The 14,968-nt window shown below is 34.0% G+C and overlaps 1 protein-coding gene across 1 annotated transcript in view; it reads left to right on the forward strand.

Annotated features, from left to right (window-relative positions):
- The window catches only part of KCNIP4 (potassium voltage-gated channel interacting protein 4), a 763,323-nt gene that overhangs the window by 671,894 nt on the left and 76,461 nt on the right, over nucleotides 1-14,968 (forward strand). Inside the window, exons 4-5 of the mRNA XM_053704096.1 lie at nucleotides 3,999-4,068; nucleotides 13,867-13,937. Of these exons, the coding sequence (XP_053560071.1) occupies nucleotides 3,999-4,068; nucleotides 13,867-13,937 (141 nt within the window). The remainder of the gene's footprint in view (nucleotides 1-3,998; nucleotides 4,069-13,866; nucleotides 13,938-14,968) is intronic.

The following is a 14,968-nucleotide window of genomic DNA, read 5'->3' on the forward strand; positions in this document are numbered from 1 at the left end:
ATTAAACCCAAATTTTTTCTTTCATGATTCAGATAGAGAATTCCATTTTAAACAACTTTCTAATTTACTTCTATTATCTAATTTGCTTCATTCTTTAGATATCCTGTGTTGAAGAAATAGCAATGCACATGGGTTAGCCAATCACATGAGGCATCTATGTGCAACCACCAATCAGCAGCTACTGAACCTATCTAGATATGCGTTTCAGCAAAGGATATCAAGAGAATGAAGCACATTAGGTAATAGAAGTAAATTAGAAAGTTGTTTAAAATTGCATGTTCTATCGAAATCATGAAAGAAAAATTTTGGGTTTCATGTCCCTTTAACCCTAAGAGCTGGACTTTCCTTATATATATATATTGAATGGTCACATTTCACTTTTTCGTGCCCCCCTTCCCCCTGGAAAAAATTCTGTGGAACCTATGCAGAAAGCTAAAAATATGGTAGCAGAATAAAAGATGTGTTCTCAATTAAACAAGTTAGAAAACATGAAAGTTGCTAAGTAAAATTCATACACAATTCCTGAGGCAAAAAAGGAAGTTGTCTGAGCAAAAGCAAAAAGAAAGTATAGCTTGATGTCATTGAAGAATCTCACAGTAACTGGTACAGCACAATTTTTTTTGTACCCAAACCAGATGGTTCCATTAGATTCTTTAATGACTTTAGGAAGTTTAACAAACTTTCAAAAATTTGATTTATATCCCATGCCACGTGTTGATGAGCTGATGGAAAGACTGGTAAAGGCTAGATTTCTCTCTACAATTGATCTCACAAAAGGTTATTGGCAAATACCTCTAACAAAGAGGGCCAACAATTACTATGCCGATACCCTTTTTCCAGTACAAGGTGACACCCTTTGGTCTAGTTTTGGAAAGGATATTTTTGCGCTGACAGACTTTAGTAAGAATGACTGCTTTGGTCTCCATGAAGCTCTAGCAATTTTCCAATATCCCTCGGCATATTTGGATGATGTCATGATTCATAGTCTGGACTATAAGTTGAAGCAATACTTATAATATTTAAAAAAAGCTGGATGAATTGTACTATTGGTTCAACTGAAGCTAATTACCTTGAGTATATTTTTAAGAAGGGAAACGGTGAAACCCCTGATATATAAGGTAAAAACTATTCTGAACTGGCCCAGGCCTTTTTGGAAAAAAACAAGTTAGAGCCTTTCTGGGAATTGTTTTCTATTACTGACTTTTTATTGCCCTCTTTTCAACTAAAGCTGCTCTCCTCACTGACCTTATCAAATCTAAAAGTCCATATATAAAATATGACATTCAATGCAAGTAATGACAAAGAGCATGCTGTACATAATATGCATATATACAGAATAAAATTATTGTATTAAAAACATTAAATAAATCTTCAGGCTAAACAAATGCAGATTAATAAAACTGTATCTGACATGCTATAAGGAAATCAGTGATTTCTGAGGTTGCAGAGAGAAATGTATATATCCCTGCCATCTCAGGTGTGTCCACTGCTCTTTCATCATTTCCTATTAAAAGTAAGCAAGATTTGTAAGGCAATTTCCAAACAGTATGGCAAAGGTACTGACAAATGTTTTTTTTTTTTTTCAATAATACCTCTTACTTTAAATGATAGCAATCAGTTTTCATGTAACTGTTAAGGTAAATATGCCCCTGTCTTATTTAAATAGAATTAATAGATATTTGCTGATTGTTCTGGTGATGATTACCACCATTATTTAGGTAGTAAAGGTGTAGTTTGGACACAACATTTTTTAACTAACTGCACATTAACACATCTTTATATAACAGTATATGCTATTTGTATACCTTTACAGTCATATCATAATTTTATCACAGTCTAATTGTGACACTCATCCACTTCATGGCAATGAAAATGTAATGCACATATTTAAAAGCAAATTCAGTACAAGATCATATGAACAATAGTTGCAATTGCATGACTGAATCATGAAAGGAAAAAAATGTGGTTTTAAATTCCTTTAATTAATGAGGTAAGGAATATTCTGAATTAATAAATGAGGTAGGGAATAATCTGAATCAATAAATGAGGTAGTGAACATTCTGAATTAATAAATGAGGTAGGGAACGTTCTGAATTGATACACAAGATAAGGAATATTCTGAATTAATACACAAGGTAGGGAACATTCTGAATTGATACACGAGGTAAGGAATATTCTGAATTAATACACGAGGTTGGAAACGTTCTGAATTGATACACGAGGTAGGGAATATTATGAATTAATAAATGAGGTAGGGAACGTTCTGAATTGATACACGAGGTAAGGAATATTCTGAATTAATATACAAGGTAGGGAACGTTCTGAATTGATACACAAGGTAGGGAATATTATGAATTAATAAATGAGGTAGGGAATGTTCTGAATTGATACACGAGGTAGGGAATATTATGAATTAATAAATGAGGTAGGGAACGTTCTGAATTGATACACGAGGTAAGGAATATTCTGAATTAATATACAAGGTAGGGAACATTCTGAATTGATACACAAGGTAGGGAATATTATGAATTAATAAATGAGGTAGGGAATGTTCTGAATTGATACACGAGGTAGGGAATAATATGAATTAATAAATGAGGTAGGGAACATTCTGAATTAATACACGAGGTAGGGAATATTATGAATTAATAAATGAGGTAGGGAACATTCTGAATTAATACACGAGGTAGGGAACATTCTGAATTAATACACGAGGTAGGAAACATTCTGAATTAATGAGGGCTAAGTGGTGCATTAAAGTTGAAGTGCACAAAATATAGCAATATCATGCCTGTGTCAATTTGTGTGTGTGTATTACAAGTTGAAAATAAACGCATTTGTTTGAACACAATCACATTTAACGTGTCTCTGGCTAGCGACTGAAGACCTCGTGTAAAAGGTTAGGGCTGAAGTAAAAGTTGCACTAAACACAACATACATTTTTTTAAAAAAAACTGTTACACTCATATAAACACTATCTGATAAGAATTATTCATATAGAGATTAATTTAAATAACATGAAGAATTAGTGTACTCCTGTCAGGTTTATGTGCACAAAACCCAACAGGAAAGCACTAATTTTTCATGAACGTTAACCTGACATGAGTTATATTAAGGTGCATTGTGTATTCAATATAAAATATTGAAAAATGTTAATAATTAATCTAAATAATTATTATAGATGTTCTTAAAAATTCAAATAAATTATCTGAATATATACTGTATGCATTTTTACAGCATGTATAATAATTATTAATATTTTTAATATTTTATATGTGATATTTACATTACGTACTTTAAGATAACTAATTCTTCATGTGCTCTAACTTGACACCGCATTAGACCTGCAGCATGAAACCCGAAGTGCGTTATGCATATTTTACTTTTTAATGTTATTCACATAGAAGAAAATGTTCTTTATTATTTTTTTATATATATATATATATATATACATATATGTATATATATATATATTTCTATATACAGTATATATGATGTTAATTTAAAATATATATCTAAACCTATATTTCTTTTTGAATATATATACAGATATACAGTATATAGATATATATTGGAATATGTATTTAAAATACAACAAAAATTGTTTTGTATGTGAAGAACATTGGAATGTGAAATAATCATAATTCCTGTTGGTACAGCGCTGTGGGTTTAATATAGTGTTAGTTTTTTTTTTAATATCACGAGCCATTGAATTCTATGGGGAGAAGTAAACATGGTTGCGATAGCTGAAGTCCTAAAGTTAGCACACATTAGGTTTCACTTGCGCACAAACTATTTACTTTCAGCTTGTATTACACGCACTAACTCATGCGCATTAAAAGTTTTTTTAATAAAAGTTTACTAAATAGCGCTACTCTTGTAGTCTAAATGAGGTAGGGAACATTCTGATAAATTTTATAATTTTTTTTCAAAATTTTTTTACTTAATAATATTTAATAGTAGAAAGTCATCTATATTGTTTATCTTTATTATTTCAGGAATGTCCAAGTGGAATTGTAAATGAAGAGACTTTTAAAGATATTTACGCTCAGTTCTTTCCACATGGTGGTAAGTAAAACAATATATTTTTCATGACATCATCTAAACAGGATTTTTGAACCTCAATAGTTAATTTTCCATGGTTACTTCTGGGAATATAGTTTGTGTTCTTAAACATCCTACTGCATATTTAAAAACATAAGGCTCTGTTTATCAGTGTTTTACCCTATACAACACTGATAAGGCATAGCACAGTTTCGGATATGCTTTTGCCTGTAATGAGAATATGTAAATAATGCAGACAGCAGATGTTAACTGGTAACAACATTGGCACTTTTCTCTGTGATGATTTCAGCCAAATGGGCATCTTGAGACTTTGTATTTTATTTTGTCTAGTTTTAAAAACTATGAATATGCAATTTTATAAACATAGAGGATGCTTGATTTAGAATAATTTCATTGTGTAGTGCAATTGTTAAATAAAACATACAAATTATTTTGGCTTGTAATTGTGATATCTGTATTTTACTATGTATCACTCTTGTTAGTCATTGTATATGTAAAATACAAACTACTATATTTGGCAGCATAGAGATTTGTTCCTTTCTATTTGTTCTTGAAATAATCAGCGGTCATTTAAATTGAATATTATGTTGGTCTGAATTGTGCAGATACTTAAATATTTATTATTAACAATTAAGGGGGAATATAAAACAATTTAGTTACTACTAGTCTCCACAATAGCTTTGTATGTTTATATCCTAAAGTAGCAGTTTTGCAAACAATGATCTAGTTAATAGCCCTAGAAATATCCCAAGTTAATTCCTCTTACAATGACAGACGTGCATAGCCTCGTGTTATTATGGAACTTTGCTAAGTATATCTAAAGGTACAAAATAGCATTTTGATTTGTATTCACTTAATTAAGAAAATAATGAGACAAATTTAGCTCAGTATAGCATTACATAAATTGCAGTTTCATTCACTTTGGATATTAGTTTTTTATTTCCTGCATAATATTCCACTTGTATAACCTACAGTTTTATTTTGTATATTATGGAAAGTGGAAAGGGTCATTTGGCATATGACGTACACTGCAGTAGATTTCAAATACTATTTGGGGAAATGATATGATGTGCTTGCATTTGCAAAGATGTTTCTGCTAAAGTGATACCTTGTATTTAACCTGTTACTTGAGTTTACATTTCTCTACATTATATTTTGAAATTTAAAACCCCCCACTACAGGCCAAGTTTTCATTATAGCTGAACCAGTGCACAGGTGATGTAATCAGCTGATCAGTAACACCATGGTTACTCACCTGCTCTCACTCATGAGCTGATTATTTCACCTGCGCACTGGTTAAGCTATAATGAAACCCTGGCTTGTTGAGAGTACTTGAGGATTGCGGTTGAGAAACAATGCTCTAAACCTATTGTACTCTCAAAAATAAACCCTCTTACAAACACTTGATGATACAATAAGTATAATCTTGACACGGAACACTAATAATTAAGCCATTGTGCTAATGTGTATCCTTCTACTAACCTCCTCCATTTAATTTAGATATTGTACTTTCTCCTCTCCCCATTAATGTACATTAGATTGTATGTTTGCTTTCAAGCTTGGCCCTTATAATGTCTCTCCTACCTCACTTAATAAAAGGTTTGTAATGTAAACACTATGTACTTCACTACTCAGAGCTACATAACTTGTTGGCTTTCTATAAAATTATTAATTATAAAAATCTTATTACCATGATAAATAGTCATTCATAGGGTAGACTCTGGAAAAGGCTTTTACAACTTTGATCAAACTGAACAGAAGCATAGAAACAATTTGGATCGATGGGAATTATGGACACATTCATCCTTCAAATCCATGGTATTACTGAAGTGACCCAATTCCAAATCAAAGATGACTCAAACCTTGGTTCAGTTTTTCAAGTATATATATAGTATATATTTTTAATGGATATAAATACAAATAAACTGATTTTTCTGAATGATTAAGCAGAAAGCTTTCCCTTCACAGGATACCCAGCAAAGTAAGAGATAAATAAACTTGAATACTCATAGGAGGCTTGATAAAGCCTAACTCACAACCTATCAAAACAATATTGTATACACTGGGAGCTTTGTCCATTGGTAAAGTTTTAACATGACTGTTATGGAATTAGACTCTGAAAGGGTAACTTCATCATCAATCTGTAAACCTTCCTGGATGATCTAGTCTTATATTTTCAAGGGGTCTGTATGAAATGTGCGTTGTTAAAATGTCAGCCATTGTATTTTACATGTGATGAAATGGAAGTTATGTTGGTAGGACAACCAGAAGTATTAAATATATATTTGGCCAAAAGCTAAAACAGCTGTTAAGAAAGTCAATGTAAACAAAAAAATTTAATTTGCACTTGGCTTTGTTTTCTCCTAAAGTGTGAACTAAGAAAGACCAAATAAGAAGGTATCATAGAATTGGTATGACAGAACACATCAGGATCTACAACAAAAGCTGAAGCAAAATAACTCCAAATTAATATTATACCCAAGAAATTAACTCAGAGCAGACAATGTACTTCTGGTATCACATAATGTATACTATCTCTAACATATGGCAAACTAGCTTAATCAATTAGTATTTATTTCTTAATTTAGGCTCATTTATTGGATTCCTACACTATATGAGTCATTATTTCCTGTTACATGGCAAAGAAAAAAAAATATTACTTCAAGCTAAAAATTCCTAGATTTAGGCTAATACACTTATCTCTGCAGCAGGAGAGGAAAGATCACTTTAGAAGTTAAATAAGGAATATGAAAATGTCAGGGAATGCAGACATTAATCAATGGCTACAAGAATTGAAAAATCAGACTGTCAATCTAACAGCCTTTTAATTTCTCCAGACCTAGCTTGACCTAGTACAAAGATTAAAACAGTTGTTTCTGCTATAAAGTAGCTAAATGTGATATATATTTGCATAAAAATAGCTTTACAATGTTTTGCACCAAACTACAACTCAAGAATAAAGATACAATAAAAATACTACAGGGGTCAAGTCATCTCAAGTTGGTTGCTTGACCATTTTTAATTTTCCTAAATTTTTTTGAGTGATTAACTCTATGGGGCCTATTTATCAAGCTCCGAATGGAGCTTGATGCCCCGTGTTTCTGGCGAGCCTGCAGGCTCACCAGAAACAGCAGTTATGAAGCAGCGGTCACAAAGACCGCTGCTCCATAACCCTGTCTTCCTGCTCTGAGCAGGCGGACAGACATTGCCGGAATTCAACCCGATCAAGTACGATCGGGCTGATTGACACCCCCCTGCTGGTGGCTGATTGGCCACGAGTCTGCAGGGGGCGGCGTTGCACCAGCAGCTCTTGTGAGCTGCTGGTGCAATGCTGAATATGGAGAGCGTATTGCTCTCTGCATTCAGCGAGGTCTTGCGGACCTGATCCGCACTGTAGGATCAGGTCCGCAAGACCTTTGTTAAATAGAGGCCTATGTATTGGTATTGAAAAACCACTAGTTTTTTATTTATTTTGCTTGGTTTAACTACAGTGGCCATCTTTGTGTCATGGGGCCAAGATATTGGTCATACATATGTTTACAGAAACCTTAATATCTCAGCTCAAGATTGTCCTAGCTCCTTGAAACAAAATCTGATGTCTAGAGCACATGACAAAGTACATGTACATATATAAACATTTTTGCCAATTCTTGTTCCATATACTTAGACATAGAACTTAAGTGCTAATGTAATGATTAAGATTGCTTAAAAGTTCCACTTTGTCATAGTGCCTCGTGGAACGTACCTGCCCTAGGGCGCTCATGGTGTCCTAAAGGTCGGCTCAGTCCCTTCAAACCATTGTCTTCTCTGCTCCAAACGTGGGCTGGGCACCCACTGCTGCATCGCAGTCTGTCCAAAAACACGACCGCTAATGCAAAACAACCTACCAAACACTGCACAAGGTGGGGTGTGATGATTGGCGGAGCTGGGACTGTCCTAGATGACGCTGATTCCCAGGGTGTGACTTAAGGTCATTGTGGAAGCCTCGCCTACAGGTAAATCCCCGTCACCTGACCTTCATACCCTATACCCCAGTACACACCCCAACAGTTGCTTGGCTATTCTTGCTCTGTCTTGATTACTGGCATTCATCTTGCTCTGTATTTTCAGTTCCTGTCCTGTTCCCCATCATTCTGTCTCTCCTTGGTTCTGACTCAGATTGTTTATTGATCTGCCTTACTGCCACCTGCCCCGACCTACTGAACCTCCTGACCAGGACTTCTACTCTGCCCTGCATTAGATTCTTCACCTGGCCTTGTTTAGTCTGTTCCGCTGTACCTGAGTTCCACTCTGCTACCAAATCCCTGGTGGATCATGACACACTTTTAGGGTCAATTTATAATGGGAAGGGCTTGGGTCTCCGTCATAAATTTGTTTTATGGGGTACTTAGGTAAGTTTAGTATGCATGCAGAAAATTTCTATTTTGAGACTTTTTCTAACATTTCCCCTCAATTTTGTGTTTATGATCTCTAGTGGGGGACCAGAAAGAAACCTACATTTTTCACATATTTAAGTCCTCTATGGCAGCATTCTGATGTAAAAAGTTTTAGTTTGAGATTCCATTGGTTACAGAGCTAGGGCACATATAAATCTGGGAAAAGACTACTTTATTCATTCATTTTGAGAAATGAATAGATGTAATATAAGCATAAGAAATAATAAAAACGTACAGTATTTTTTCAGTAATTATGTTTATGATGTTCACACAAGTTCAAGCTACATGTTTGATTAGAAGCTGTTAGATTTACTCACTCAGTCTCTCGTAAATGTTGTTGGAGCTTCTAGTGGCAATAGTCAACTAGTCAACTAAGAAGGTGTTAGTTTTCTAAGAACATTGTTCATAGGAGCCAATGCTTTGTCCTCAGTAGATCTTGAATGATGTTCTTGGTCCAGGTGGGTGGAAGAATTTTACAAAACATCATAGTTTTCCTCACTGATATCCTCAATCAAACCTAACCACCACTGGTTATCATAGACACAAGTCATTATTCCTTAGGATCTGGATGGGACAGATTTAATTACTGCATGTTCTTCAAACTCTTGTGATACAGATGTAAAGAAGCACCTGATAGCACACTGTGATACTGCCTGAAAATGGTGACATTTTCTTATACCCGGAATTCGCTCACACTTATCGAACCTGTCCTTGAGTTTCAGTTCATGAAGTTCACTTACTTCCTCGCTTTTGATATAAAATTATTTTCAAACTTTTAGAAATACTTCCTACTTTAGCTCTCAAAGCACTTATCTTCCTAATCATGGATGCAGGGGATACACCAAGAGCAGCAGAAGCTAAGTCAACCTTGTAAATAGAATTTGTGGGTAATACATTGTCCTCACTCTTCTCCATACATATATCTTTTTTTCAATCACAAGCATTTTTTTGTAGCAGGTGGGACATAGTGAGACCTACCAGGAACAACTTTTAGAGGGTAATTATTTGCCTTTCATTTGTGTTCTAATCAAATTTATTGTAGTCCTTTCCAATAGTTTTTTTTTTTTTTTGTAATATCCCAATGGATTACAGCAACTGTTACTGATATTTCAATAGAAATTTGTTTTCACTTAAAATAAATCAGTAACTCATTTTCTTTTAAGCTGTAGTCATTTACTTCTTTTATCACAGGAGAAACAATATCATAGCTCTGTTTATAACAATGTTCATTTAAAAAACACCCAATTAAATACTGTATTTCCATATTTAGAAAAATCTATTCATGCATCACTTGAAACTAACACACTTCAGCTCCTAGCATCTAACTCACATGAATGCCATCAACACAATAAGCTTTGTACGCACTCTTACAGGTTTGGTCATTCCCAGACATGCAGAGACAAGTCTTCCTGCCCTAATGTCATGATTGTGCTTGTACCAACATAATAGATCATGCTTTGCTGTTGCCAATATAAAATGAAGTAGAAATTGTTGCCTTATAAATATAATTACAGTAAAATACTGATCATTTTTATTAGTTTTATGCTTATATTGTGCTCAATTCTCAAAACGTATGAATAAAGTAGGTAACCTTTGTAACCAATGGAATCTCAACCTCAATATTTTTTTCAACAACAGAATGCTACCATATAAGATTTATATCTGTGAAAATTCCTATCTGGTTCTCCACAAGAGATAATTAACATGAACTTGAGTGGAAAAAAATTGTACTTTCCCATAGGAAAAAAAATAAGAGAAGTCTCAATGCTTAAATGTTCAGCAAACACACTATACTTACTTACTTAGACTTGAACCCTTACCATTATAAATTGATCAAATCTTGATGATCACATTAGTACTTAAAGGGATTTTCCGGTCAAAATTGAAATGCACATACTGTAGATTAATTACATCTTTGAATAGAAACTTATTTGCAATATACATGTATTGGCAAAAATGCTACTAGTAAAAGTGATCACTATTTTAGTGTTATAATTTTTCTCTGAAGCTTAATTAGATCACAGTGCACCAGTATTTTAAAAACTGCAACTGCACAGAGCACCAGTGAGGCTTGCATCATGTGAGCAATTAAGAAATTGAGTCATTAGCAGATGGTACAAATAGCTTAGGCTCTTTGAGCAAGTCTTGTGTTTAAAATGTTGGTGCACGGTGCATACTTAAATACACTTTTAAAACAGCTATAGCTTTAATTAGAAGCATGTTTGCTAATATATGTATATTACAAAAATGCTTCTATTTAAAACTGAAATGTATCCATGTGGATTCCAAATTTGGCTGGAATGCCCATTACTTTCTGAAGTCTATGAAACAAGAATATACAAATATTTGTATATGTACTTGTGCTTTATAATGTGCTCTAGATATCAGTTTTTGTTTCAATGGACTAGGACCATCCTGAGCTGAGATATTGAGGTTTCCATAAACATCTGTATAACCAAAATTTGCTGTGCACAATGACAGAAAAATGGCCACTGGGGTTAAACCAAGTAAAACAAAAATAAAAAAACTGGGGGGTTTGCAATACCAATACATAGATGTAATCACTCAAAAAAAGGAAAATTAAAAATGGTGAAGCAACCTATAATTTGGACCACTTGAGATGGATTGGCTTACAGGTAAAACAAATGCATACATAGAAAAATAGTTGCTGACACTAAATCACTTTCCCTTTAATATGCAGCCATAACAAGTAACATACAAGTATAATAAGGACACAAAAAGATCACAAACACTAGCAGATCACAGGTGAGCCACACAATGCAGGTGATTTAGCAACTAAATACTGCTGGAACAAGCCAACACTTTCTTCTGCAAGGACTATTACTTTTTGGGTAACCAATTATCTCTTTGGTGGAGAATCCTCTTCAAAATATGGCTACAGTCCTGTAACTCTATATGATATAACTCCTGCATACTGTTGTATCAGGAAGCTGGTCTAAAAGGGCTAAATGTATGCAAGCAGCAGTGAAAAGGAAAGAGTTAGACAATACTCATTATGGTTTAATATTTCTATTACATTTTACAATAACAATAAAAAAATTAAACATAAATAAAGCTGCAACCCACATTACTATACTCCATATTAGTAGAAACAGAAATTGTCAGGAATTAAAACCTATAAATATGTTTGAAATGTGTCTACTCAACATAAAAGTATATAGTTATACCTACTAGGCTTATCAATGCAATATGCAAAATAGCTGGGAGTGGCCTGTAGTGCCTTCCTTTATAGTATAGTACATGAGCAGTGTTTGCAGAAATACGAAATGGGTGAATAAGAATTATTATCACTAAATAATCCTTCTAATCACAGGTCAAATTAGTACAAGGAATCAATTTTATTTGATATTTTAACTTAGTGACATGCCCTTTACATCATTTCAGAGACGAGGACAGACCAACCCACTGACTGAACAATATCAGCCTAGTTACAATACATAGCATCTAAAAGATTAATTATTTACTATATGGAGATCTTTACTAAATAATATTTTTGATTGAAAATTAAGAATATTGATCATTCACAATTTGCCACTGTTGTTTAAAGGTTGAAATATACTCTTTGTGTAGAATGAACAAAATTCAGGGCCAAATCTCTCTCTCTCTCTCTCTCTCTCTCTCTCTCTCTCCTCTCTCTTTCTCTCTCTTTCTCTCTCTTTCTCTCTCTTTCTCTCTTTTTCTCTCTCTTTGGACCCATTGCAAAAAAGATGAAATAAAATGTTTTTGAGAAAATGTATATGTAAAAGGAAAATTGTAGTTTAGCAGGTATTTTGCATAGCACACAGAATATATTCTCTGGAGATAGGAATGGAAAAAAATATTTCTTGTCCCAAAGGGAAATTTTAGTTGAAATAATTTTTATTGCAAAACATAAAAAGAGTATATCACACCTTATACAATTCACATACAAATAACATCTTCTCATTACTTTCTCGGTAGAAGTCCATCATTTGAGAGTCTATGTTAGATGCTATGGTTCCACATTCAAAGTTTGAAGGTAGCTAGGTCTGCCTCTAAAGTAGCTGATGGTTAGTTATGTAGACCAGTACATTTTAACAGTTCGTGTGATTAAACATACTTTCATTAGTAGCAACATGGATTCGGGAACGTAGCAGATCAGTACCCAAAGATATGGAAATTTTCGTGACATCCCCTTACTCTCCATGTTGCTTTAACACGTTTTCTTAAAACTTTTCCCCCCGTCCCTCCCCCACAATAAACTGCAACAATAAATAGTTAACTCCCCCCCCCTTTCCCTCATTCAATGTAACATCAAACATCAACTTGCCTGCTCATCCATATCGTCCACTGCCGATCTGTAGAGGGAGAGCCCCACCTCCCGTAGGTAGCTATAGTCATCAGCAGTTAGTTGTCGTCTCTCAACCTTTAATATAGTGTCTGTCTTGTTCTAAGTCTATATGTCTATCCTTTTGTTCTGTTTCTCGTTAGTGCCCGCTCAGAATCCAATAATTCCAAAGGGAAATTTTAAAGGGACATGAAACCCAATTTTTTTTTTATATTCATGATTCAGATAGAGAATACAATTTTAATCCACTTTCTAATTTACGTCTATTATCCAATTTGTTTCATTCTCTTGGTATCATTTGTTGAAGGAGCAGCAATGCACTACTGGTTTCTAACTGAACACATGGGTGAGCCAATCACAATATATATGCAGCCACCAATCAGAAGCTAGAACCTAGGTTCTCTGCTGCTCATGAACTTGTCTAGATAAACATTTCAGCAAAGGATAACAAGAGAAGGAAGCAAATTAAATAAAATAAGTAAATTGAAAAGTTGTTTAAAATTATATTCTCTATCTAAATTATGAAATATTTTTTGGGGGTTTTATGTCCCTTTAAGTCACATGGGAAAGTACTGAGGTTTACATACAACCACACGTCTACTGCCGCTTTACAACATCACTTTATCATTGAGCTCAGCACAACAGGAGTGGTCCAATTTCCAGATGAAAGTTCAGTACTATGTCTGTCAAAAAAATTAGTAGAAATGGCAAGTTTTACAGTAGAATCCTTTTATTCAGAACGGGCAGTAAAAGCAATTGAAAGTAGAGCTCATGGGCTGCTTCAAAACCATTAATTGATATTGATAGTTATTTCTTTCATGCACAACCTTCTAATTAAGAGTTTTTCACTGTTAAACCTTAGTATTAAAACAGAAATAATTATTGCCATTATACTTAGCTTCCTATCTAAATATTAAAGGAATTGTTAAATATCTGATTTATTTTTATATCATTACATCATTGCATGGTGTTATATTTGAAAAGAAAAATTCAGACATGGACAATAGTTAATCTAAAGTATTTCTGTTTCTATTATAGATGCTTCGACTTATGCACACTTTCTGTTTAATGCATTTGATACAGACCACAATGGATCTGTCAGTTTTGAGGTAGGTAAGTAATATAATGAATGTAATGTTATAGTAGTAGTTATTTTGCTATTTTGGAAATTTAGGACTAATTGCAGCTGAAATTTTAATTTATTTTAGCAAACATTCTGTGATTAGCATTTTCCATGGTAACATAATTAGTCATAAGTGTCTGCTATGAAATAAAATTTAGTTTTCTCTTGAATATTTGGAATAATGTATTTTAATGCTAGAATGGTCAGTGGCAAGAATAATTACTATTTGTATAGATTAACAATCTAATGTTTCTTTTAATAGTAAATGTGCTACATTGTATTACATGGCTTATATTTATAAATTGTAGCAAAATGGTGTAAGCCTGTATGTGTGACAGAAAATATGTCACATATAATGTTAGTGTTTACTCCACTCTGAAGAACTCTGCAAAGTGTGGGAATTTCAAATTCAAGTGTTATTCTAATTCATTAGGAATCATTTAGAAAACCTAGTTGTACTGCAAATTACTTTTGGCTCTGCATTAATAACACCAATTGTATTTATTTTGTTGTTTTTTGCAGCAGGTCCGATAACATTTCTGGGCATTTTCAGTTTACATTAATAATCAACCATTTTCTGGTTTAAGAGAATGTTAAAACCAGCTCAGCTTTGTAACAGTTGTAATGAAGGCCTAGATTTGGAGTTCGGCGGTAGCCGTCAAAACCAGCGTTAGAGGCTCCTAACGCTGGTTTTGGCTGCCCGCTGGTATTTGGAGTCAGTGATTAAAGGGTCTAACGCTCACTTTTCAGCCGCGACTTTTCCATACCGCAGATCCCCCTACGCCATTTGCGTAGCCTATCTTTTCAATGGGATCTTTCTAACGCCGGTATTTAGAGTCGTTTCCGAAGTGAGCGTTAGAGCTCTAACGACAAAACTCCAGCCGCCTGAAAAAAGCAGGAGTTAAGAGCTTTCTGGCTAACGCCGGTTTATAAAGCTCTTAACTACTGTACCCTAAAGTACACTAACACCCATAAACTACCTATGTACCCCTAAACCGAGGTCCCCCCACTTCGCCG

The sequence above is a fragment of the Bombina bombina genome, chromosome 2 (genome assembly GCF_027579735.1).
Source record: "Bombina bombina isolate aBomBom1 chromosome 2, aBomBom1.pri, whole genome shotgun sequence".
NCBI classification, from domain to species: domain Eukaryota; kingdom Metazoa; phylum Chordata; class Amphibia; order Anura; family Bombinatoridae; genus Bombina; species Bombina bombina.